At 39.2% G+C, this 27912-nt stretch overlaps 1 protein-coding gene across 1 annotated transcript in view; it reads left to right on the forward strand.

Annotated features, from left to right (window-relative positions):
• Positions 1–5425: 5425 nt before the first annotated feature.
• The window catches only part of EEPD1 (endonuclease/exonuclease/phosphatase family domain containing 1), a 45783-nt gene continuing 23296 nt past the window's right edge, over positions 5426–27912 (forward strand). The window contains exons 1-2 of the mRNA XM_007435819.4: positions 5426–5882; positions 6899–7919. Of these exons, the coding sequence (XP_007435881.1) occupies positions 7069–7919 (851 nt within the window). The 5' untranslated portion in view covers positions 5426–5882; positions 6899–7068. The remainder of the gene's footprint in view (positions 5883–6898; positions 7920–27912) is intronic.

Genomic DNA, 27912 nt, shown 5'->3' on the forward strand with positions numbered 1-27912 from the left:
ACCTCTTTCAAATAAAAAAACTAACTCATATCATTAGGAATTTAAATATTGTTCAGCACTGGTCTCTGTATTTGTCAGAGTAAAATCATTCTTCATATTAATATAGTGGTATATTTTTATAAATTTACTTTAAGACTTTGGAAAAATAATAATTATTTTTTGGTTCCTGACTTTTCTCTTCTCCCATTCTTCTGTCTTCTCTTTTTAAGTATCAGACAAATTTGTTTAGCATAGGGAATCCGGAGATCCATGATGTTATAGCATTTGAGAATTATTGATGAAAACCCTCTTGCTGCTGAATTTTTATTACAAAATAATAGATCACAAATTTCAACTTGGTTTCAAATGAGTTTTTCCTTTGCAAAGTCTACATCTCATCACTTAAAACCATGGGTTTTAATATGGTGTTTAGATATACACCATTTTGATGTATATCTACTTAATTTAACAGCAAGGAAGTATTGTTAATTTAAACCAAACTCTTACATTAAGCATGGTAGTTTAACTTGAAAATCTTTAAAAATTCTGGAATACTTTTTTTTCAGATTGGAACTTGATGAATCCTAATGGAACTCTTTATGGCATAGAATTTCTGCTCCATCTGTTTCAGCAAATCATCAAGAGATTACTATAAAAATGATTAATAGAAGTAACTTCATTCAACACTAAAATTACATCACATAAATTTTAATCTTTCTAGACCATAACACTGTAAACAAATTGGTATTATTATTGTTGTTGTTATATTTTTATCCCACCTTTTTTATATTAACAAAGCAGTGAACATATCTAATACTCCGGTCTCTTATTTTCCCCACAACAACCACCTTGTGAGGTAGGTTGGTCTGAGAGAGAGTGACTGGCCCAAAGTCACCCAGACGGCTTTCATGCCTAAGGGAGGCCAATCTCCTGGTTTCTAGGGCAGCACCTTAACCGCTACACAGTTTGTAAGGCTTTTTGTCAATGTTTTTAAAAGAAATTGCAAAAATCACTCAACTATCTTTCACAATTAATCCTGTGGTCAGTAAATTATCCATAGTTCACAAAGCAGATAAACTGATGCAACAGGTGAATGCTCATGCTGTTAAACTGGCAGGTTTGTTTCTGCAAAACATGGAAAACTGAAATACAGCTTTCCCTGAATCAGTTATATGTATATGCTCACATATTCCCATGCATACGTATACCAAGTTTTATTCTCTTTTGGGGAGGGATCCCTGGTTCAATTTTCCTTTTTACTATCAGTTTTAAATATGTGTCTCATTGTGTTTCTTCAGTAACACAAAATCCATATCCAAATGAAATTCTTCCTTGATTGTAGTTCAGACTGGGTAGTAAGGAAACAATAACAAATAAGTAAATGACATAAAAAATGCAAGATGTTTGCATTCTCCAAAATGTTGCATAAATAAGTGATGTATTTGAAAAGCTGTATATGGAAGACTAGAGTCAATCTTGCTAAAGCACTAGTTTCAGCTCTCATAATTATGGTACAACATAGCAAGTACAATTAAGACACTGATACTTACAATTATATAGCATAAGTTGCAACAGAGATTTCTAAAATCCTGTTCAGTTCCTTGCAAATTACCTTCACATTTTGCCTTTACTGAAATGTTACAACCTACTTAAAGCCGGCTAAACTGGACCCAGGTTCCAAGAACAGTCCCAGTGATTCCACAAAACGAAACATCCAGCCGTATTATATTGTTATCGGAGTTGGCACTTCAGCAGGTAAACTAATGCTATCAGTGTTTTCAAGATCAAAAGACCAGTGGAATTTTTCATAAATCCACTGTAAGCAAGTTATGTGTTTTCTTGAAGTGGCTCATTATTTAGTCTTCAATTCACAAAACATAGCTCAGTCTTAGAGGAAGAGACTGCAACAGAAGGAAGCAAAAATACAGGGGTGGGGGGTGGAATAGAGAATAGATGAACATGGGAAACAGGAAAAGGAAAAGTTTGAGATGCATGTTAAACATTCCAAGCTGGCTTTCAGTTGCACATCGAGGTTAAAGGTGGATCTCAGATCTTCGAAAAACTGATGCCATTTTCTTTGAACATTTTCCTACAAAACATTTAAAGTATATTTGAACCTTTCTCTCACAAACAGACAAAGAGTTCATAAGAAGGGGGGGGGATTATACAGAGGATGTAAGCGGTTTCAGGTGAATGTGGCTATGACTGTCTTCAGGATATGAGGCTTCTTAGGAATATTATCAGTTTGGAACTGGAACAGTCCCTATTAGGTGTCACTCCTTTAACTCCTATGATGAAATGTTTCTTTACCTTTTCATAAGAGAAACGTTGGTATCTATGAAAGCCAGATTGGTATCAGAAAAGAATAACCAGACTTTCTGCCAGTTTTGCAATCCAGGCAAGCTGGCTGTGATCTGTCAAGTGCCATTATGAATCTTCCATTGTTTGAAAGGAACTTGACCTAGGTTCCAAAAAGAAAGTCTTTGCCAGTAATAATTAATCATCTGTTGTTCCTCTTGTCATTATGGCTCTCTGTTTACATTTAGATGAGTTTGCTGAACTTTTTTTTAGGTTAAAATCTCACATGAGACAATAGTTCATGCTTAGCTTTTCTAAGTAAATAGGAACATGCCCATCTTCTTCCTCATTAAACATGATAAAACTTTAGGCAATGTCCAATGTCCAATGTCTAAATAACATATCTGCTACTTGCCTAATGCAATGGATTCTGCTAATTCTGATCTGTGTTTCTTATGCATACTTTCTCCAAACAGTAGAGATAAGAAACAGGGTGGAGTACACCATAAAGTTAGCAAGAAAATCAATGACTTCAACCTGACTGTGAAATGTAAAGTCTCCTCATGGAAATCCACAATGAACTAAATCAGCTTTCCCCAATTTGGTGCCCTACAGATGTGTTGGAGGTCAACCTTCAAAATCGCCCAGCCACCATTCATGGCAATGGGCTGGTGCATTCTGGGAGCTGAAGTCCAATATTAGTGGAGGTGAGTGTTATACAGTATCATTTGCACATATTTTCCAGGAAGATTGCTACAAGGCCAGCTGGTCAAATTAAGGAACAAAACAGATAGAGGTTTAAGGAGTTGTAGTGTAGTGCCTAATTATGTCAAAGCAATGTGGTCCCATGTAGGTACTGTGTCCATATGGCAGTGTTTTCCCAAGCTTGTAGACTAATTCTATAGCATGCAATCAGGAGCATGGGATAGATCAAGCTGTTTCTCTATCCAGTACATCCCCAAACCCATAAAATGCTAGCTAATCAATGTTCACGATCCAGATGTGGGCAAATTATTTGACTCCAAATGCTCTGTGCTGTGCTGTGCACACATGTACATACACGTTCTATCAGTCAGTTATTCCTTCTTCCCCCAACAGTGTAGGGGAACAGATTTAAAATCTTTCCTCTGTACACACTCATATCTTCTCTCAGAACCAAACAACTGAGCAATGATGAGAAGGATGTCATTTAAATAGGATAGAAAACACACAAATATTATTGCAATGTGCTGAAACATGCTGTACCCAATTCACTGTTTAGCTGGCACGTGGGGAAGGTCTCTTTTGGCACCTTCCTCCTCACTGTAATTCTGCTTCATGGCCTTTTGTTTGGTTGAGCTGCACCAGAGACAACTTAATGGTGGCAGCTGGGCCATGAGAAAAGCTCTGTGGGCTGCATGTGGCTCACGGGCTGCAGATTATTTAAGTGTATTTCCACCCATGCTGACATCCCATCTTCGTAGACCTGCATCTGTATCAGAAATACAGACAGTCCAATCCTTTAAGTTCAATATAGCCAAACAGCAATCATGAGAAGCCTTCAGCCTGGGCTCTGGTGACAATCATGAAATAAACATGAGGAAAAATATGAATTTTGAGAATGTTCACAGACTGCTGCAGCAGCTTGAAGAAAGGGACATCAGTTTTAAAAAGTACAGTATGGGCCACCTTGAACAAGATGACTTGACCTTTGATGTGGGGGATCTCTTGTTCCACCCTTAAGAACAATATCTTGGTGGGCTACTGAATATGACATGCTTGCTGAGAGCTGTGATACCGGTACTGATCAGGCAGTTTGGCTTTATCTCTGAAGCTGTTGTTGTTTTATCTGTTTTAACTAGGACAGCCTTCTCTACCTTGGGGCTCTACAGATGTGTTGAAATTAACATCCCATAATTTCTTGGCCAGAAGACCATCTTGACTGAGAATGGTCTTTATCTGTACCATGCTACATTGTTATTGCTTTTTGTCTTATATTTTTAATGTATTTTTACATTTCCCAAACAATGGAAATGATTAGACAGTTTTAAAATGGAATATAATGGAATTAAGCAATTAATTAGATAAATTACAGCACATTGTACCAAGGGTATGTCTGTAGCCAGAATGAAAAGGAGGGTAAATTGTGGCAACTTTTATCACTGTAGAAAACTAAAGCATTAATTTACTGGGGTAGGCTTTCACAGCCGTTATCTGTTGGGCAACATTGGGTTTCAGGTTTTAGTGACCTTGGTTTACACAACAGATTTCTTGATATTTCGCCAGCAATCATGGCTGGCATGTTCAGAAGTAAGATAGTCTGCTATGCAGACTTCAGGCAAATGAGGAGAGACTGACTGGGCTCCTGTCTTTATGCTCAGGTGTCCTGACTTCTGACTGGTCTTTAGCCAAGCCGAGAGACCAACCCCCACCAACCTGCACCAATCAGAAACTCTCCTTTTCTGATTGAGCACATAACCCTAGAGCGCATAGCTCTATCCTGCCTCTCCACATATTATAATATAATAATTTACATTTTGTGCCATCCAAAGAAGGTTTCACTATGTACCGAACACTGGTATTAAAGCCACCATTGGCTTTAGTACCAGTGTTCGGTTCATAGTGAAATCTTCCCTGGGTAGCTTGAATAACACTGCAGTGGTTTTTATGTACTTGGTGGTGCGAAGAGAAAAAAAGAAACACATTGCTACTTCTGGGACAAAGAGATGAAGGAAGTGCAACAATTCACCCAGGCCTTTGTGAGTGAGAATGAGTGAGAGTGAGACCCCTGCTTCTCAGCACTTGCCATCTTTTATCCTTATCTGTTATTGATTTTACTGCAATTGGTGTTGTTCGATTGTCGTGAGCCCCCAGAGTCGTTGAGAGTCAGCCGGCATGCAAGTTTAATAAATTATTATTTCGTATTTCATGTATATTTGATACCACTGCACTCTCTCAATGGCAAAACAAGCTGCTAACAGTCGCTAAAGAAGGGCCGCCTGCTTTCAGAAGGCCACCCAATTTTTCCCAGGGTGTCACAAGTGAAAAGTGAGAACACCTGATCGCCCCCCCCCAAAGCTTTCCCTGACGGACCGCCCCGTGATAGACTCCTCCGGAAGCACCCGGAATCTTTCTGCAGTGTCAGCAGCCTATTACGGAGCAGTGGCGGGCCATTTGTTTAGCCGGGGAGATCTGTTTCTGGACTCTTTTTTACCAGCTGCACTTTTGGGAATTACCAGCATTGCATGACTAAACACCTAAGAACTCTTCAAGCCCAAGAAGCTCCAGTCATCTGCCAAATGCCAAAGGCTCTTTGGACTCCAGCGCCAGGAACATCAGCCCGCAGCCTACTTGGGGAGCACGTGATGTCCTCCTGTTTCTATCTCTGTCTGACCTGTCGAGGTCCCCCTCTCCCGATAGCCGTCGTCCCTGCAATTCGAGGCTCCGCCAGGCAAAGTCAGCAGCGCGCGTCTCCCTCCTCCATCCGCGAGCGCATGGAAATGCACGCATACCTAGCATACAGGGCCAGTTAATGTGCAACAGTCACGCCGTGTGTAGAGGCCAGAGGGATGAGGTACTCTTGAGGGACAGTCACTCAGATGCAGCCTGGACTCACAAGGCCAAAGGTTTGTGTGTGTATGCAGGGACGGGGGGGGGGCGGTTAAGCGGGAAGGGGGCAACGGAGGCTCCAAAGTTCGGCCTAACGCCATTCTCCCCCTTTGCAGCTGGGCTTTGGCGGATCGGCAGCCGGCCAGCCCAGCGGCAACAGTCCGGGCAACCCCAGCCGAGAGCTCAGGCCCCGCCTCCGCTGTGCAGAGAGGCGGTCCGGCCATTGCCGCCCGCGCCGCCGCTGAGCTCCACAACTCGCGTGCATAACAAGTCAGGCTCGCCGGCGAGGGAAACCGAGGCTGCCGTCGCTGCTGGTCCGGCAGGCTGGTTCTCGGGGCACTGCCCTTGCCCGCAGGCAGGGGGCGGCCTCGAGCTCTCAAAGGGCGGTCGCGGAGAAGCTCATTGCCGGGGCGAGAGCTGGAGCAAGGCAGGAGCACCCGCCGACCGCGGCGGGGGGAAAGAGGGCTGCGAAAGCCCCGCGGCGGGCGGAGTGTTGGGTCGCTGCTTCTTCTCCCCGCCTTCCCGGCTTTGCAAAAGACGGCGAGGTTGGGAAATCCGCTGGCGGAGGTCGGAAAGGAAGAGTCCCACGTGGGGGGACGAGCTGCTAGAAAAGGAACCGCGTTGCCCTCCCGGAGCTCGGATGCTCCCCGGTGAGATGCAACGGTAGGAAGAGCTTTTTGCCTGGGACCGCAGCGCTGCAGCTGCTCTGAAGAGACTCGGTCGACTGGAGGCTGCGGGCTCCTCCTTCAGATGTGGGACGCTTCGCCACCCCGGCCGAAACGAGGGGGACGAGAAAGGCTTTCTTCCCTTCAAGGGGAGAAGGGGGGGGGAAAGGAGGGAGGCTTGTTGACCCGCGGTTTTGGGGGCTGGCCTTTCATCATGCGAGCGTGCCCGTGCGTGTGTTTACCGTATTTTTAACTTTCCCCACCGCTTGACTGCTGAAGCGCTTCGGAAGCCAGCGATTACTCCAGCCCTTCGCAACTGTGATTTTAAGCCGAGTGTTTACTGTCTCTCCCTCCCGTGATGTTGCCAGGGTTTTCTGAGAAGTGCTGTGCTGTTTGCCCTCTTTCTTCGGAACTTGTCTGCAGAGCTGTCATTTCAACCTGAGTACCAAGCCGTCTCTGCCTGGGAAGCTGCTCGTCCCCTTTGAGCTGGAAAACAAGCCACTTTGACTTGGGTTCATTGCAAAATAGACAAGAAGCGATGGGGGGTAACCTTGGCTGCCACCGGTCAATTCCCAGAGACCCCTCAGATCTCTGCCACAGCCGTAAATTTAGCGCAGCGTGCAATTTCAGCAACATCCTTGTGAACCAGGAGAGGCTGAACATTAACACAGCCACAGAGGAGGAACTCATGACTCTTCCTGGGGTCACCAGGATGGTAGCCCAAAACATTGTGGAATATCGTGAGTACATTGGTGGCTTCAAGAAAGTTGAAGACTTGGCCTTGGTGAGTGGTGTTGGAGCTGCCAAGCTGGAGCAGGTGAAGTTTGAGATCTGCGTGAGCAGCAAAGGAAATTCTGCACAGCACTCGCCGAGCTCTTTAAGGAAAGACCAGAATCTGGACCATCTTTCGGCTACGAAAATCAACATTAACACTGCCACACCTGCTCAGCTCATGAGCATCCGTGGTATCACAGAAAAAATTGCCAATAGCATTGTAGAATACCGCAGAGAGCATGGCCCCTTCAAAAGTATTGAGGACTTGGTCAAGATGGACTGTATCAACTCTTCATTCTTGGACAAAATCCGGCATCAGATCTTTGCAGAGCGGTCAAGACCCCCTTCCACTAATACCAATGGTGGCCTCAATTTCACTGTCAAGCCACACCCAAGCCCCACGTCCCTGAGCCTCCAGAGTGAGGATTTGGATTTTCCTCCTGGAGGGCCAACTCAGATGATCTCCACACGGCCCACAGTGGAAATGTTTGGTGGGGTACGGGATGGGAGACCTGTGCTGAGGGTGGCCACTTGGAATCTGCAAAGCTGCTCCATTGAAAAAGCCAACAATCCTGGTGTGCGAGAGGTTGTGTGCATGACTCTGTTGGAGAACAGGTATGACACAAGGCCCACAAATTCTGATTATTTGTCTGTTTCTCTTCTACTGCTGCTTCCTTAGATCCTGCACGTCCATCCTAACAGTAAAGGAGTGCCTAGCATTTCATTGGTATTAGTGTGTAATTCTTCATTGTGATGATCTGTGGTTTACTTATGGATTTACTGAGTCATTATTTTCTTGGGGTGATGCTTTTAGGGCTTACACTAGTTTTTATTGTTTCTTATTACAAAATGGCAGGAAATCATACTGTCAGTTTTCAACAGCTATGATCCAGTATGGCTCTGGGGTTCAGGGTCCATGTGAAGCCTGGAGCTCAGGCAGCCTACTCTTGGGTTGAGCAAACAAAATATAAGGGAGGAGAGGAACTCCATTATTCCCTTTTAACCTATAAAGCCACATATAAATGTTTCAAGCTTAAAAGAGCCTTTATAACGTCATATCAACACCTCTGAACAGTTGCTTCAGGACATTTTGTCTGCATTAACATATTATTCTAAACAGTAAATATGTTTGTTTTGGCTTACTGTGTAAAGCCAGAGTGTTAACCCAGTCAAGTTATAATGCAGCCTAGTCTTTCAACCTGTTGGTATAATCTGCACACTTGTGGAAATACAAGATTTTATTCAAAGAATTGCTCACATGGGCCTATATTCCATTAGCGAAATATGTAGAAAAAGAGGAATATTTCTTTGGGCATATTACTGTAGTGGCTTTTGACAGTTTTAATTGCCCCTGGCATAAGTTCCATAGTTATTGCAGGAAGAAGGTAGTTTAATGTGATATTTAGCAGTTAAATTAAGTCAGACTATTGTACTTGAAATTATGTTTTCCTGCCTCTGCTTTGTATTTTTAATGGCTCTGTCCAAGTTTATCTTTCTTGATGTTTTAACTTATATTTGTTTTTGTTCTGCCGATTGCAATTTGAAACAGAGTGTGGCAAACCTTAACATCTCACTTACTTATCTATTTATTGATTTTTAATTGGTAATCAGAAAGTGGCATATCCTGATGGCTTCATAGATACATTAATATAATTGATCTGGGCAACAGTAGGGAAGTGGGTTTTGTTTTTGTTTTTTTGGTCTTCCCAATCTATTTACAACCCTGGTATTTCCTCATAGCTCCTATCAAATATTTATTAAATCTGATTTGGTTTAACTTCTTGAGATCAACAAAGGTTGACTCAGCATGATTTTATCCTAATAGCATACAATAACAAAAAGTGGGAATGCCAATTTAGAGAGTACTGTAGTGTCCCTGGCAGGCCAATTCCCTGTATTATTTTTCTCTCAATCATGTTTTGAGAGCAAGGTGGCATGGTTGGGACAAAAGCACCTAAGGAGGTGGGAAGAGGTTTAAATTCTACCCCACCTTAGCTCTTAAAATGGATTATGGCTTTTAGTGTGACTGAAGCACTATCCTGAAGTCAATTTGAATCTGAGTTTTTAGAGGATGTGGACATAAAAAATGTATTGTGGAGTGCAAAGTGTATAGGCTCCTTCATCCTGATAAATCTAAGGACAGACTTAATATGATAGCTACCATACAGAAGCCTCTACAAAGAATGACTCATTTAGGTATTTATGAATTTTGGATATAGATAAAAAACTTTGTGCACTAGCATTTTTGTTTGTATAGTAGCATTCCATAGCCAGGTGACTTTGCTGGTGTAAAACTACACTTGTATTTGACTTGTAATGCCAGCATATTCAGGTGGCTGTGGTACAGGTAGGGATCTTCTGATGTGCGTATGTATTCATGTTTATATCAGGCTGCATCTACACAAATAGAATTTAAATCCAACTAGCAGTATTCTAGTTCACATGTATTAGGATAAAAATTCAGTTTGGAATGGTCAATATTACTACCACTTTTTGTTACGTTAAAATACCATGCCCAAGAATAATGGGAAACAAGTCGAACAAGCATTGCTATGATTATGAACAATACTAAAATAATGCCGTATGTCTTACTGTTTGAAAAATGTTTCTCCAATAAAAGTCAGATTCAATGCTGTAAAAACCCAAGCTTGTTGTAGCTTGTTGCTGTCCCAGTTTCCAGCCTGGAAAAAAATATGCACAAAGAGTTTTACAGAAGAGTATGGGTAGCAGTGTTTTTAGATGGACCAATCGTTTGCCATGTTATTATATATAAAGTATACCTGCTGTGTTTTTATCTGCACTGCAACATGAAGTTGACAAATAGTTATTGTTCACATGTCTGCAGTGCAGAGATTGAACTGCTTTTAGTGTACCATATTGCAGCATGTTTTGTTTTTTTCACAAACTCAAGTATGATGGAGCAATGAGAAGTGTCTCTGGGTTGGGTCTGGAGGAAATAATGAGCAATTCTTGCTTTTGAGCTGAAGCCTTTCCTGCAGTTCACTTCTTTTGCGACATCATCCAACATGTAAGCAAAAAATGTGCATTTGTGCAGGAAGCAAACCTAGCTTTGGGAAATTTCATAGAAGCAAAAGAAACCATGGTTGTCCCACTGTTGCTGAACTATCTTAGGAGCAAGTTCATTTATTTTTGCGTTTGTATACTTTGTATTCCACTCTGTCCACTCTGAACAACTAAACTCAAATTTTAAAAACCGTAACATTAACAATAATGGCAATAACATTCAAAAACTTTGTAATAATAATACTTGTGCATTACATTCAATCATCAAATGCTATCGTAACGACAGGTTTAGTTGCTCTATGAAATGATAGTGTTGGGGCTTTCCTGAATCTCTGGGGCAGGATATTTCATACAGATGGGGCAGCTGTGGAAAAAGCCTTCTTCTAGGCCCACCCCGTTTAACCTGATGAGGAGAGGGAACTAGGAGCATCATAGGTTGATTGGACATGGTGGACAGACTGTCTCTGGATCTAAGCTGTATAAAGTGTTATAGGTAATAATGTGCACTTTGAATTATATCTGGAAACAACTAGTAACCAGTGAAGCACTTGCAGTATCATTTTATGCTACTAAAGGACTTCTCACCTGTCACTTTTTGCACCATTTAAAGTTTCTGAGTAGTCTTCATGGTCAGCTCCAAGTGGAGTGTATTGCAGTAGTGGTCCCATTTCAAAGTAATAAAGGCATGGGTGTTTGTTACTAGACCCACCACAGATGGCTCACCCACCTATAGTGGGTAAAGACCCTCCTTAATAAGTAATCAGAGTAATTAGGGTTGATTACTGGGTCTTCTCCTGTCCATAGTATCCTGATGTACAGACATTTCATCAGACTCACTTTTTTTCCATCTTGGGAGCAAGTGATCAAAGAGTTCCACCTGTTTTAACATTGTCAAACAGCAGTAAAAGACTTAGAACTGTGGGCAATAAAAAATCCCAATCCTCTTGTTGAGATAAACTTCAGATGATAATTGTGTTTAGAAATTTGGTTCAGATCCTTGAGTGCACTCCAGAAAGGCTTCCCTTCTTGACTGACCATATCAGTGAAGTTCAAAGATGAACTTCTAAATGACTCAGCATGGCCGATCACACCTGTGATTTTTTTCGAGCACTTGTCAGACACATAGGATTTGATTTCCTTAGTCCCAATCTTAAGCATTCTTGCAAATCCTGTTGAAAATAATTGTTGCATTTAATCCATGATATATTTAGATTTCTGTCTGTCTCTCTGTTTCTTCTGTAACAGCTGATACTTATTGCTAGTGCAAATTGGCTCATTATTTTGAAATTTTATCATGGGTTTTCCATACTATTTAAAACCTAATCTCATATCCGTAAGGCCAATGCAGCTTGGCTTAAAAATCAAAAGTAGGAGCTAAGGTTGTCAGTTAGTAAATGTTGAATTTTGAACCAGCTATATTAATTTCTTTCCCATTTATGCATGCTAAATAACTGACTATTTGGAGTTTTGCAGTATTTTGTAGATTTTATAAAACCTGAGTTTCACATAGCCCTCTGTGGTACTTTGCCCCAGTATCTCATAGTGGAAGAATTGTTTACACTGAAGTGCTAACATATTTCTGTTATTAGGTATATTGTTATTATTGTTGTGTTTGATACTTTGAAAAACATTTTTCAAAAATTTCCATTAGATCTTGAATCTGTGTACTTGAGATGTACCAATGTGAGCAAGAGGAAGTTAGATGGCCCAGTTCTTTTCTGGAAGACAGTCTTCTAAAGGGGTATCTTATAATATTCAGGAAATGGTGCCAATCCTTGTTTAAAGTTGTTCTCTTTTTCTATAAAGTGGTTTAATTGCTTGATTATGTACCATCAAGTCAGTGTCAACTCTTAGTGACCACATAGATTTTCTCCATGAAGATCTGTCCCTAGCCTGGTCTTTCAGGTCTTCCAATGGTGCATCCATAGCCACTGTAACTGTCCACCTTGATGTTGGTCGTCCTCTTCTTCCCTTTCCTTCTACCTTTCCCAGCATTAGTGCCTTCTCCAGAGAGCTAGGTCTTTGCATAATAAAATGGTAACATTGTTTTAAAAAAAGACTAAAAAGCAAAGTCCCACTATGTCTCTCATTATCCTTCAAGGAAATGTTTCCAGCAAAGCCAGAGAGCCAGCTGCATCTGAAGATAGGAGGAAACTTAATAGTTTGCTCTTACATTCCAAACTTCCCTTTGCAAACATGATGTCTAGAAATATGGATTTTTTTTCCATGGTAAATGTCAGAAGTCTAATATTTTGAGCCCATAGAAAGCAGCATAGAGAATTCCTTTTCTCCCACTTCTTCAGTGGTGCTGGAATGGAATAGAAGCCATAGAACTGTTGTAATTTTGCTGCTATGCCACAATTATAAATGTTTCAAAGCTTCAACAAACATTTAGTCTTTTGGCTGATTTATTTTTACATGCTTAAACCCTTCTTGGTTTGGCAGAGCAATAAGGTGTGTCTGTTTTGTTCCTTATCTTTTCCTTTATCTCTGTGTATATTTTCCTGTACCTATTCTAATAATACACTGGAGTACATCCAAGACAAACCCCACTGTAATAAAAGAGCAGGAAAAAACACAGACTTAATGACTTGAGTATTCACAAAGATGGTGAGCAGAAAAAGTATGCCAGAAACGATTCTTATTTTCAGAATCACCTAACATTAAAACTAGTAAGTAGAACCCCTTCCAGTTCTAAAAGACATACTCCAAATATATTCTGCTAATGGTAAATTTGAAAGAGAGGGAAATTGTATTTTAATCTTAGGTTTGTAAAGGTTTTGTATGACTTTACAAGATGCCTCTTCGTCAAAATATTTGAAAACTGGGCAAGGACTGCTGGGGAATATTTTCTGTTCACAAGCTAGTACAGTCAGTATCTTTTATCTAGGATAAACGGGTTTTTTTTGTTAGGTTTGAAATTTGGGGGTGATCACAAGGACTAGAGACTCAATTATTTAGTATGTAGTGGTGGACATTATCAGGGTGCATTCCATGCAAATGCTATTCATCCATGCTTGGGTAGTGATTAAGCTATTGATATGCTTACAGGCATACAACAAACATGATGCAACCATATGCTTGCCTGAATGACTTTAATTTAATAGGGCTTGTGTTATTACATTGTGTTGCACATGTTACAGAAGTCATGTGCTTGTGAATTAGCAAGAAAGGTTGCCCTTTTGTTTTTTTACAATACTCACCCCCTTTTCTTTCTTCCTAAAACAATTTGAATGTCTTCTTGGTTGATGGGAGAGCTCATAAACAAACAGTGCCTTTTGTTGTTGTCAAGGCAGTGTTGCTTTTTTATAAGATACCAGATTGGATTTTTAAAAAGCAACCACCAAAAATAGCGGCAGAAAATAGTGCAAATGAGAATGAAAGTGAGAGTATATGTGTATGTGTGTGTGAGAGAGAGAGGGTGGGATTGAGAGAGAAAGAGAGAGAGAGATCATTTATAGAGTATCCATGGTGCGTGGCATGCTTATAACTGACCTATTCTAATACGGCTCTCAGAAGATTCTGAAATATCTCAATCCTTACTCTCCTGAATTTGACAGGATTCAGATCAAAGGTGGAAAAATCCAACTGGTACAGCAAACAGGATTCTCTTCCTCTCCTGCATGCTGTCTGTTCTTACTTCCAGCTTCCTTCCTTAATTTGAGCCAGGGCTTCCCATGGCACATCTCCAGAACCTATTTCAGTGCTAGTGCTTAGTCTTGGGAAATATATAATAGTGGGCAGGATAAATGTGCCGGTAAGGAGATGAAGATACCGATATGGAGGAAATGTCTAATTATGAAATATGGCACCATTCAGGATCCTTGATCATGCAGAGAGTCCTACTTATATTCAGGCAAGCATGGTTGAACATCCCTTTGGACATTGTTTCTCAACCTGCTTCTCAAAATGTTGTCAACTCAGCGTTTCAGTTCAATGACTGAATGTGAAAGGCCCCATGTCTGTTAGGTAATCTAAGATAAGATACTTATGCTTAATGCCTGAATCAATCTAGAAGTCATATTAAAGATACTGTCCTTTAACTGCAGTGTGTCAGTAATCATTGCTAGAACTGAGGTGAGTGCAAGAGTGCAGTGAGAAGTCAGTACCAACGTAAAATGTAGCATCAACAAATGTAATTATTGAAAATTGTTTTTGTTCTCTACTGCACAAATATGTCTGCATGTGAACCATAGCAAGGGATAGACTGGGACCATGGTCTTTGCATTTTCAGAGATAGCTTCCTGAAAAATAGGGATAATCTAATACCAACAACACTTAACAGAGACTCTGCGTTAGCCCATGAATTTCATCTTGGAGTTAATTTTAATCTTCATGGCTTAAAACATCTAACCTGTTTTGGAGATGATCTTATTTCTGCCTTATCCCATTTTCCCCTCTAACAACTTGCTTATTGAAAAGTTCTGGAGAACTGGTAAGCTTCTACATCTTAGTCTGAATTTGCATTAATACTGAGAAAACTCTGGAACAGATTAAGCCATTGATGTATGAGCATTTAAAAAAGAATGCATTGCTTGACAACAGCCTGCAAATATTTATCCAGAATAAATCATGCCAAACCAACCTGATCTCTTTTTTTGATGCTGTGATCAGTTTAGTTGGCCACTAGAATGCAGAGGACAGAGTACAGTACCTTGATTTCAGCAAAGCACACAATAAAGTCTCCTATAATATTCTCATATAGAAAATGTCAAAATGTCAGCTGGACTTGCTACCATTAGATGGATACAGAGTTGCTTGAATAATCATACCAAACAAGCATACATCAGTAATATGGTATCAAGCTGGAACAAAGTCTTGAGTAACATACCAGAGAGCCCAATTTTAGGTCTTGTGCTCTTTAGCATATTTATAAATGACTCAGGTGAGGGGTTTACAGTTTACTGATGACACAACATTGACAGGATTGACAGGATCACCATATAGGACAAAATGGTCAGGATTCAGGAGGGTGTCAACAAGCTGGAACAATAGACAGCAAACATAGACAGATACAAAGTTCTATGTTTTGATGGGAAAAATCAATAGAATGTTGGTACAGGAGATAAGGGAAGACCATGCTGGGCAGCAGTGCACGTGGAAAAGGATCGGGTTATTTTGGTGGATCACAAGCTAAGCATGAGCAAAAAGTGTGAGGCAACTACAAAAAGGCAAATGCAGTCCTAGGCTACATCAACTGAAGTATAGCATCACAATCGAGATAAGTCATTGTTTCTATTCTGCCTTGGTCAGAGCATATCTAGAATATTGCATTGAGTTCTGCAATATTTTAGAAAGACACTGACAGACTGGAGTAAGGCCAGAGGAGAGCAACTTAGCTGAAAAAGACTTAAAAGGAAAAAAATTAGAGGGAACACTTAGAAGCATTGTGTATTTTTAGCCTAAAGAAGAGAAGACAATGGGAGACAAGATGATTGTCTTCAAATATCTGAAGGACTGTCATGAAGAAGATGGGGCAGAATTGTTCAGAGGTGTTCCAGAAGAAAGTCATGAAAGAATGAGTTTAAATTATAAGAAAGAAGTTAGGATTGGATAGCAGGAAAATTATCCTAATGGCAAAAACTGATCAACAATGGAATAGGCTGTCTCAGGAGATGATGGACTTTACTTAACTGGAAATGTTTCAACAGAGTTTGGATGGCTATCTGTTGGGAATAAGGTAGTATTAGATTCCTGCAGTGGGTGGGTGTTTTAGTATGTTGGACTAGATGATCTGTAATGTTCCTTCCATTCCTTCTATACTATGATTAATAGTTTTCATCTAGCTATGGATTTTGAATTTATTTCAATGGATCAATGTGGCAATTATTTTTAATGATGTTTTCCAGGAAATTTGGGGGGAGAGAGGAAGGGGACTAGTCCAGAAAAGGCCTTATTCTGGAGTACTAGCCCTGTATCACCTATATGCATCTATGCTAATATTTTCCTACAAACTTTATGTTAATACTAGGTGTTTTTATGGAATCATCCACAAAGATAGTGCTTGATAAAGTACCACAAAGAGATTCCTGCCCCAAGAATCTTGCAGTGAGAAAATTGGTAATAAAGAAGACATAAGAGCAAAGGGGGAGTGGTAGCAAGATTAGCATTCTTCCTTTGCTGCAATTGGGAAATGAAAGTTAGAGTATTGCAATCCTGTCTATTCAAAAGTTGATCATATTTCGTTCTATGAGATTGTCAAATTCCAAGTAGGCAGATTTCCCAGCCCACTTCTGATCTCCTCTGAAGCTGCTCCAAAAAAGACATCTCATTGTAATATAAGGTAGTCTTACTTGTTGATACTGAAAGCATGGGGAATGGATGATTTATGAGTAGCCCTTAGATTAAAAAATAATCTGTCAATCTTGCCACAGAAGTTACTTAAAGCTCTAGGTGTTTCTGTCAGTTGCACTATTTATGTAAATGAATTGAAATTTATAGCATTAAAGGAGAAAAATATAAATCTATTAAATCTGCAAGTGACGACTTTGAAATATTGCCATTTAAAATCTTCAGATTCTGTATGTGGTTTAATTCTCTTTCCTCACATGCCTGTGGTTTCAGAATAGAGCATACATATGCTGTTTTGTTCTCTCTATGCCTCTGCTTGGTTTTTTCCAGGCATTTCCCACAGTAATTCCTGGTCAGTGACCTCAGCAGGGTCAGGTTGATGTACAAGCTTAATGTGTTTGCTTAGTTGTTTGTCATCATGCATACAGAAATTGCTGATTTAGAACAAAAATTTAAAAACCTATTAATCAAGGTTTGCCCTCCCTCTATTGTTATGGCTACTGAATGCTTTTTTTTTTTTTAAACAGATAAATAAGGCCACGCTTATATGTAGGAGACTTGATCATCTGGTGCCTCCCAGGTACAGTGGGATGACAGCTCTCAGATTTCCTAGGTTGTAAGTTAGCCATACTGGCTAGGAATTCTAGCAGTTGTAGTCCTTGAGGGTCTGGAGAGCTTCAGGTTGGGGAAGGCTGCTCAAGATAAAAGATTACCCACTTTGAACCCTGAAAAAAGGCCAGTTTACCCTATACATTTGTACAAGTTTGATTTCTGTCTCTCTCTTTAATTGCAACAAAACCACAAGCAGCTGTACATTAGCAGCAAGACTTACTTATAGCTGACAGAGACGGACAGTAACTACCTGAATTATAAACAGGGAAGCTGAAACAACTGCATACCAGCCTGCCAATTGCAGTATCATAAAGCTGTGGTAGAGTGTGAAAATGTATGCCGGGGACATACAGAAGGATGCTGCCTTAGGAGATGACCAAGCATTTTCATAAGCAGCATGTCGGTAGCTATGGAATCATCCAGGCAGCTTTACCAGAGAGCTGAAAGTAATTGAGAAAAGCAGTATTTAACATGCTTGGCTTCTTGCTATTCAGATGAGCACAAGGCATCTAACCTGTTTTGCTAGATGGCTCCACATGCCATTGCCATGATCAAACTACATCAGCGTGCTTTGTCAGCAACAATGTAGGAAACCTATGTCAGCTTCCTCCCTGTTTCAGGGGCTTTACTTCTTTTTCTCTGGGTTCCAGGGCTGCTATCATCACACAGCATGTTCTCAGAACTGGCAGTTGCTGTTTTAATATCCCACAGTATAACCAGCCTCATATTGGCATTGTGTTAACAAAAATGTAGTGACTTCATTATATTAGTCAAAGGATCACTGTCATTGTTGGCTAAGTATTAGAAGAATGGCTCAACAAAAGATAAAATGTCTAATTCTCTGAAGCTGCTCTTCCCTGGTTTACTTAACCATAGTTTGCTATTATTTCCAGAGAAGACAGGTGATGGTTACCATTAATTTTAATTTGCCTTGATACCATGGTAATCACAACAATGTTTTCAAGCCATGCATATATCCAATACTAGTCTAGCTTAGCAGGGAAATCTGGAGGAGGAGGGGCATATGATTGATGGCATCATAGCATCACACAAATTATGCAAATTATATTTTATAAATCATGATTCCTATGATGTAATCATGGCTTCTAGCAATGCCTCTATGACAGTAGCTGAAGTTATGCTTTGCATACATAAGATTCAAGTATTTCCCAAGCACATTTGGGAAAGATCTGTATTTGAGAACTACGAGAACCAAGTTTGAGTAGATTTGTAAAAACCTAGGTGGACTAATGGTTTCAGTATAAGGCAGTTTCATTTACTTACAAGATGAGAAAATAGCAAATAATTGACTGCAATTTGGCTAGCTTCTGAATTCATAATACAGATGCTTATCCCAATGCACATTTCTGATGTACAAATTGGTCCATTTTTAGCATTTACAAATCAATTCTATTTTTAAAAGCTATCTGTTACACAGAAATGTATTCCTGGCTTTCAGACAGCATAGAATATCTTGGTTTTGGCTGCAAAGCAAAGAACTCATGTAGCATTTGAAGACTAGAGTAGCAACAAACTGAAATAGTTCAGAGATTATGGTTGAACTTTGGATCCATCCACTCAATTATAACTTAGTTTACTTGCTTGTTTATAACACAGAATCAGAAGTATAAATCTTGAGGCAATATTTATGACTGAATATTGCTACAGTAAAGTATTGTTTGCAAACCAAGTATTAAGAAAATCCTGTTTCTTAAAACTCCCTCTGCTTGCAGATAGGTCTTTTTTCCAAGTTTCATAATATTTTCTGCTGAAAATGAAACTATTTTTGTGATGAGTCTCAAGCACGATAAGTGTACAGATATTTGAAAATAATTAAGGCAATTACAGGAAAAATTAAATTCACTTTAATAAAACCAGTTCTAATGTATAGTCACATGCTAAGTTGGATGGTTTGACATTATTTCCATAACAAAGAGACATTCGGTAGCAACAGCTTTTCATTTTATCTCCGTTCTGTGTTGTGCATGGTGTCCCACTATTGTCTTTAGAAAAGGGATTGTTTTTAGGAGTTGTCACCAGATTTCTTGACTGTGTTGGACTGATTGACAATTATAGAGGGTTCTTCCATGTCTTTGTGGTTAATTCCAAATAATACCATCATATAAAGAGAAAGGAGGAAATGGGAATTGGCTGGGTTCCCACATTACACTCTGCCAAGATCTTTTAAATCATAGTTTGTTGAATAAGCCATAGTATGGCTTATTTCACTAATGGCTTATTTTGGCTTATTTCACTTCATTTCACTAAGCCAAACCCAGACCAAACTGTATTCTAGCTTTACCACTTTCTGTGAATTTAACCAAAAGCTCCATCCATACCTCATCTTACCATCTGCCTCCCTTTCTCTCAAGGCTTACAAAACCCCCCCCGGCAACAATGATTCTAGGTCTGTAATTACATATTTATGCCTGGTTCAGCCTGATTCCAAGTCATCCATGCAGTGTGAAATAATGCAGCAAAATAGTGGCACAAGCTGTACTTTATCCTCAGTGATTGATTGATTGATTGATTGTGTCCCCACTAAGTCAGTGGGGAATCTTAGTGACAACATATATTTTCTTTCCATGATGTTCCTAACTTGGTCCTTCAGGTCTACCAGTGGTACAACCATTGGCACTTAACTGAGTCCAAATGCAAATTTGGCTCTTGCCCGATTCCCCCATTCCAAAGAGGCTCAATTCACAGAGAGACTTGATTTGCCTCTGCTAAGGGAACAGGCTTATCCTCTTCTTTTCACCACCCATCTGGATATATTTTATTACATGGGATATTAACTTTGCTATGCTTCTGGTTGATATAATACCTCCTGCACAGGGAACAAAAATAAAGAATGGCATGCTCCACACCCCTCTTTTCAATTTCCCCTTCCCTCCCCAGGTCTAATTGTGCAGCTACCACCATATTCCCCATGTTCCCACTCCCCCCCCCCAAAATCAAGGTAAAATCAAAAGAAAGGAGCAGGAAGTGGAGAGCCCAGTAAAGTAAGTGTAAATGTCTCCAGGGACACCATAGCATCTTTAGATGTTACTTTATGGAAGGATGATCCAAATCTAGGAACATTGAGATTGTTCTCAACCCTTTTTTCTGCCTCAGCCTTGCTTCTTTTCTGCCAATTTACCTAAGGTGGTTTGATAGATATGATAAAGTGGTCTCAATGGAACTCCTGTAGTAGTTTTTGTATGATTTCTGATAATGTATAAATATTAGATGGATTTTTAATAGCTTGCGATATCTCTAGGCATTTCACTGGAGCCTTTACTCTTTTCCCCTCTAGTATCATCTATCTTTATCTAATGGTGCAATGCATGCTAATAAAATTTGCATGAATGTGGCCTCATAGATAGTTTTCAAAAACATTTTCTTGTAACAACAATGGCTGGTTATTAATTTTCCCCCAAACACTTAGACTATGATAGAACAGAAGCAGTAAATATCAGAATTCAGACATACCAGCCTTTCTGCTTTCATACTTTGGGCACTGCAGGAACACTGATATAAATAATGAGATACAGATGAGATCGCTTGTAGCTGCTTACTTTGAATAGTTACCTTCAGTAGAAAATAAATGCCGTAAGGAACCAGAGAAAGAAAGAGAACTGGTCTTTTTCATTCTCTCTGGGATTCTTAACTGTATTTGTCACAATTAAATTTCATGTTTGATGGAGAAAGTATGCTATATCAGCCTTGAGCATAAATCCAAAGTTAATAGCCCAGAGTACCTGCCTGTCAAAATATATACATTTTGCTAACTTTGTATATGAATATCCTCTGCCTAATTTCCAGCTTGCAAAATCTTCTTGATTTAATAACCTAGCAGGCTTGCAGGGTGTGACATAACCACTATATTTACACTATAATTCACTAATGCTAAATACATGACTCATTAATGAAAAAGAGTCAATGGTTTGACAAGATTTATTTATTTATATTTCAAAATTGTCACCACCCATCTCACTGTGGAGTGACTCTGGGCGGTTATTGGCTATATACAAGCCCCATCTCCAAATTTCATTCAGAAACTTTGGATGTTGGAAGAATTGGCTGCATCCATGACTAAAAACTCTAAAAATGTGATGCTGTTATGTTGTTGTTATTCTCCTTTCTTAGTATGCATTTCCAGACTTAGAAATCCTGGTCTAAATGCTACAGGAGATTTCTAATCAGTGAAGAGAACACGTTCCTTTTTTTAAAAAATATTTCCCGGTCACTTAAAATCTAAAACCAGCTCTTCCTGTTAAGATTTTGACACCAACAGGGTGTAACTTCATCCACCATCACCAAGCCCACACTTTTAAACATCACATGTCTCTTAAATTGCAGCAAGGAAATTAGTGCTATGCACTATTTTTTCCTGGTGATTTAAGTTTCCACAAGGTTTTTTTTTCCCCCCTGGTGCCTTTGAGTCAGTCCTGACTCTTGATGATTGCCCGGACTAGTCCCTGAAATTTTCTTGGCAACATTTTCAGAAGTAGTTTGCCATTGCCTGCTTCTCAGGGCTGAGAGAGTGACTGGCTCAAGGTCACACAGCTGGCTTTGTACCTAAGATGGGACTAGAACTCACAGTCTCTTGGTTTCTAGCCTGGTGCCTTAACCACTACACCAAACTTGCTCTCTCTTTACAAAATATCTTTATTTATTTAATTTTTATAAAAGAAATTCTATTTGATTTCAGAATGTCTGCCATCACTAAACCCTAACTAGGTAACTGAAATTGAGGCATAAATTAGACCATTAGCAAAGAGACATTTCAGAAAATTATATGAGTTTTATATTTTATCAAATAGAATTTCTCTTTTATCAAATAAAATTTTATCAAATAGAATCAGAGCTGCACCAATTTCTAAAACAGAGAGAAGTGTGGGCAAAAAATGGAAATACTTAATTTTTTAAACCAGCTGGACAACGTATTCCTAGGATATTTTACAACTCACATCTGAGGCTGTCCTTCCTGGTAAGTTGAAATATTGTGTATACCCACCCTTACACTGGCAAAAACCTCTGTAATCATGAAGTTGGTAGCCCTCACTGGCAATCCCTCTTCTACTTCTGTTGCCTCTGTTCCCAGGCTGAGCCATCTTAGTCCATAAAAGATGAGTTTTTACACTGAATTAAAATTGGTTGGGAGGTATTTCTTGCTGTCAAAAGGCATTTGAATCAGTTAAATGTTACCATGAATCAATTCATTTAGTAACTGAAGATATTTTTCTACTGAAGAATTCTAATCTGGGCAGTTTTTATTCTTTGCAAATTTCAAACGAAACAAACATGTTGCTGTTTTTCTACACTGAATGCTAGTAACCTCTGAGACGTCTGCTTGGCTTTTTGCCCGTGGTGAGTTACTTGAGTTCAGAAGGCTCACTCTCATTAAAGTTCATTCTGGTTGTAAGACATTCCTCAGAAAGTGCACCATAAACCATTAGCAGGTCAAAAGAGAAAGAAAAAAAAGACCCATTTGTCAACTTGAGCACTAATATTTGTTTGTTTTCAAGACTGCAGTGTTTCTCTGGCCTGTTAATCAATTTTAAATTAACCGGAAATCTCAATTCAGATTCAGAAATTGTGACTTTACAATAAGTGATTTCTGTCAAGAGGGTGGATTCATCTACAAATAAGATTTTACCCTTGAAAATGAGGGATGCTGCGGCATCAAATGATGGGAAACGAGGCTTTGATAGGAGAACCCATGGTTTTGTTTCACAAAGATTTAAGATCTGACATGATAAATGAGATAAAGACAGTGAAATTAAGGTCCATAAATAACCATGAGCAGTTCTATAATGTATGAAAACAATCTGAATATACATGTGGTTAGTATATAAACATGCTCTTAGTCATTGTTATCACATGTTAGCACATGATTTTCATGGGAGACTGATAATTGTTCATGCAAAGCAGGAACTCAGTCATATTAGCATATGACAAGCTGGTAGTAAGAATATTTTGCTGCCTTACTGGCTGTTACATGTGTGCATCATTTTCCCAACCTGCCGTCTAATTGACATATCATGCACAATAATGTATTACTACATTAACAGCCTCAAGGAATAAAGCTTTCTTGGATTTCAGTACTTCCAACTTCAAGTGTCAGAGACAAGTGTTACATATTTGAATGTTGCTCTCCTTGCTTTTTACAGAAGACCCTCTGTCCACCAAGCATGTTGACATTCCATGTTTTCTGAGATGCTGACTGGTTTGGGAGCAAAATGTTCACTTGACCCTCTGTCTGGATCCCATGTCAATTTCCCCACTGCTTTTGTCCATTAAAGGTAGTGACCCAACAAGTGTGGCCATTGTTTTATTTTTACTGATAAGTTTCATTGCCTAGAATTAAAAAAAAAAAAGCTTGAATCCTCTGATCATTTGAAATTCTGGATCATAATTTGGATGAGGCTCCTGCATGTTATGCCCAGGGAACAATTGCATTTCCACAAGTCTTTGGATAATGTATGTATTATTTTCTACATTTGGAATGATTTTTATTTTACATTACATGTGGCTGGCAGGGAACATCAAAACTTCAACCTCTCACCTCTTTGCAATGAAATAGTAAAATTCATAATGAAATAGGAAAAGAGGATAAGTTCAGTGCTATGGGATAGTATTTGTAGTGTAAAGTACTGTAGCACCTGGTTAAATGAAGCTGGGATGGACCTTAGAAGTAGATGGGATGCTATCTTGTCTTCAGACTACTATGGGAAACCCCCTCTGTATCTCAGACTACATCAGACAGTTATTGTTTTTAGTTGCTAGGATGTTCTTCTACAGTTGTTTGTTTCTGATTTCTTTAAGGGAATAGAAACTTGCTGAATTGTCAGGGTTATTGGGTATCAAATGATTCAGTCTGACTTCAGTCTGATTCTGTTGCACTTCAGCCCTCACATAATGGATTAATTATTTTAATTTTATTGGTACAGAAAACATCTAACAGTACAGGATCAAGTACCACATGCCTCCAGTACTCATTGTGATAGTTTATCTGATCAAGATAGTTGGAAATAGTCACAAGAAGGTTTTTCTTTTCTTTATTACAGTGATAAATGCTGCAGTTAAAATAAAGGGTTGAATGATTCATGAATGACACAATTGAGAACACTGATACCACATCAGACCATTATAATGTTATATATGTCCAGCTTTCAGGGCTTCTCCAAAGATTTGACATAGTGGCAAAGCTGGGTTATCTCTGTTGGAGATTTCTGTGCTCGAGGGGAATGCATCTCTCTAGAATTTCCTGGGAAGAAGGAAATGAATATGGGCTATTTGTTTTCAGTCTGTAATGTTGATGCATTCCAAGTGTGTGACTGAAATTTAAAACCTCAGGGTCGTCCTTTATAATAGACAAGTTGGGATTTGGCCTGGTATCAATCTAACTTTGATCCGCTAGCATTAAAGTAGAAGTGGCTTTTCAAATGTGAACATGCCAGTCTCATCTTTGTAAGAAAGGATACATGTTCTGATCCTGCTTAGACATGGCCAGCCTGGATGACTTTTGAGCCTGTCATTCATTCTCAGCTCTAGATTTGGAAGCCAAAAAAATTCCCAGAGGAAGGGAATGTCATCTGAACATGCAGTCACTGACTTGAAGGCAACCACAACAAAAGACTTTGGAGGAAAGTTTAGATGTTTCTTTGAATTAGAATTAAAGCCATTTCTTGCATCTTCAGCTCAAAAGCACTTGAAGTTTGGTCTTTAGTGTGGTAGCAAGACTGGTACACTATGTAGTAGAAAGAGCAAAGCCTGGGTAAAGCTCTCACTTCTGTCAAATCTATGGTTTGATATGTAATACAGTACTATTCGCTTCTTCATGAAAGGAAAGGAGCAACAGCTGATGGCCAAAGCAAGCTACCCCATACTATGCCAGCCGTACCAACTTTGTGTGGGTTGGTTGGTCTTTGCTATTTTGAACTTTCTCATGAAATGACTAAAGTGATTCAAATGATTTAAGAAAGTCTCTGGCTTGGGGAACTGACTTAGAGGAAATGCCTTTCAGCCTGGTTCTCTGTTCAACCACAAACTCTGTTGCATAGTGAGGAAGAGTCTAGTTCATTGTATACTTTGGGGGAGGGATTATCTCCTGTTTTCTGGTGCTGTTCCTACCATGACAACATCAAGCAAGCATGCAAGCTTTCTGCCATTTTCTCTTTTTGTTGGATGAGCTTATACAGGGTTCAAGCCTTTGGAGAGGTAAAGAGAAATATGATGTATGAAGGACTTACTTTGTTTTTCATCACATTCTGTGTTTATATACACCAAGCACTTCACTCCCTATAGACCCATTTGTAAGTAGCAGTTGGCTGGAGGTCTAGAATGCGTTGACCCTAATTCCTTGACTGCAAATTTGTTATTGTGCCATTTTATTGTTGTGTCTTACAGGGAAACAATTTCACTGAAGAAATTCTGTAGTGTGTGAAGCAACTCTGGTATGTGCTGCCTGGTATCTTGAGCTTTCAGCACAAAGAATGATCCAGTTGGTAGTGACCTAGAAAAACCATTGTTGAATGCCTCATTTGCAAGTGGGTCAGAGTTGGCTAGGGAGCATGTAACTGCAAAGAATTAACAGGCAATGTAAATTTTCTCACTGAAAAATCTAAGTAGATTTAGCTGAGATGCTCTGCAAAAGCAGAGATTCAGGCAGCTTTAAATTATATCTGATTGTCTTCAGGGTTTAAAACTGTTTGGCAAGCAAACAAAATTAAACTGCACAGATGATGAAACCCATAACCAATCTTTGCTTATTCCTGCATTCTTCCTGCAATCCCTTGATTTCATCTTTAGCCATATATTGTGTGATGGGATGTTACTGGCCATTGCTTTAAAAAAAATTGCATGTCCCTACTGTATCCGAAACCATGCCTTTTAATTCAGGACTACCCAGTCCTTTCATTGGAGCAGTGCATTATATGGCAGAAAGGTACTTCAGAAACATCTTAGTATGACCCATGAAAAAAATAGAAAAACAAAAGAAAGGAGCTAAGCAGAATATCTTACTTATTTGCTAAATAATCATGTTCTGTGCTTGGAAATTATAAGCCAAGTATCACTTTTATGACTTTTAGATCTGTAGTTTAAATGTTAGTCTTTCTTCTAGTAGATAGGGATTTAAAAATGAATTAAACACAAATGATTCATCCAAACCAAATTTAAAAAGGAGACAGATAGAGACTGCTTTTTTCAATCTGCTCAATGTAGAAAAAACTTAAAGAAATAGTAAGTCCTGCAGCATGTCCTGAAGTTTTTTTTTTTTAAATTTTAATGACACTGGATTTTCCATAATTACAAAACAATGTTAAGCACTGTGAGCTAGGATTAATGCCCTCATGATGTAATGTAAGAACAAACAAATGTGGATTGGATTAGTTACAAACCCAGAACTTTATTTTTATAGAAGGATGTACTATAAATAAAACAAGGCATTTCAGGCTGCCTGCCTGAGAATTAGTTTGCAAATCAGGAGCTTGCCTCAGGAATGTACAGCTCTCCTTCTACTAAACTATGATTAAAGCCAATTATGGAATGGAAGGAAGAAATGGAGGAGTGAGAAGGTAGAACCTTGTCTTCCTGAACTAGTTCCTAATTGGCAGGCCACCATTACATTTTGATTACACACCTAAACTCGTGTTGCAGCAATCCTAAATTTGCTTACTGTACTAGGAAAAAAAAAACCTATTCAGTTCAGAGAAGCTGCAAGCGATTATGCATATTGACTGGATTGATGCATTGTACAATGCCCTACTGTGTTTTCTTTGTTTGGGGCTTGGTAATTTGTGTGAATTCAGCCACGGAGGTTTATAAATTGTGGTTTATTGCTTAGAATTTTGTATGAACCCAGCCAATATTGGTTTATTTAACAAACACCAAGTAAAACACACCAGGCTGGACATGAGGGATAAATAAACCCAAGTATCTACTATCTTGGTAGCATACTTAAGGCTAGTCCTGTTACTCCATTCTAGGAGGAGGAAATTCTTGGAAGTGGTGTAGCATTAATTAGGTATAACAGTCTTTTTCCAATCTGATACCTCCTGATGTGTTGGACTGAAGCTTCATTATTTTTTCAGTTCTTATTGATTGCTTGAATCAGTATTAACTGCTCCTTTCTTCTAGGTCTGAGGAAGAACTAATCAGTACAAAATAGAAAAGTAGTACTTTATTATTTCTTTAATACAACCTACAAAATAAGGGGGGGAAAAACCTAAACATTTTTTGAAAATACATTTACCTGCAGGGTGGGAGGAGTAAAAGATTATTTGTGGCCCAATTGGGCAGTCAGTCATGGATTGAATAAATTATCTAGCACTATATGTCATAATATATTCCATATGATACGTGCAGTACCAGGCTTAAAAACTCTTCTGAAGTTGTGAAAAACATGTGAACAGGGTTTTTTTTGTTGTTGTTGCTAGACTGAAATATGTCTGACACTTTCTGATAAGGATGAGATACAGAGTTTGCCTTCTCAGTAAAAGTAATCAAAAGGGCCAGATGTTGTAGTTGTTCCTGTATATTTACTCAAACAAAGCCTTGAGTTTCTTATGCTCTTGTGCTAAACTTTAAACTGTTTTCATTTCTCCATCACCTGTTGAAACAAAACTCAAGGGCATACTGATTCTCTTTTCTATCCATCATCCATATTACTAGTAACGTTTCTTCATTAGTTGAT

The sequence above is a fragment of the Python bivittatus genome, unplaced genomic scaffold (assembly GCF_059951505.1).
Source record: "Python bivittatus isolate LINGU-HERP-01145 unplaced genomic scaffold, Pbiv_v1 ctg000610_np1212, whole genome shotgun sequence".
In the NCBI taxonomy this organism is placed as follows: Eukaryota; Metazoa; Chordata; class Lepidosauria; order Squamata; family Pythonidae; genus Python; species Python bivittatus.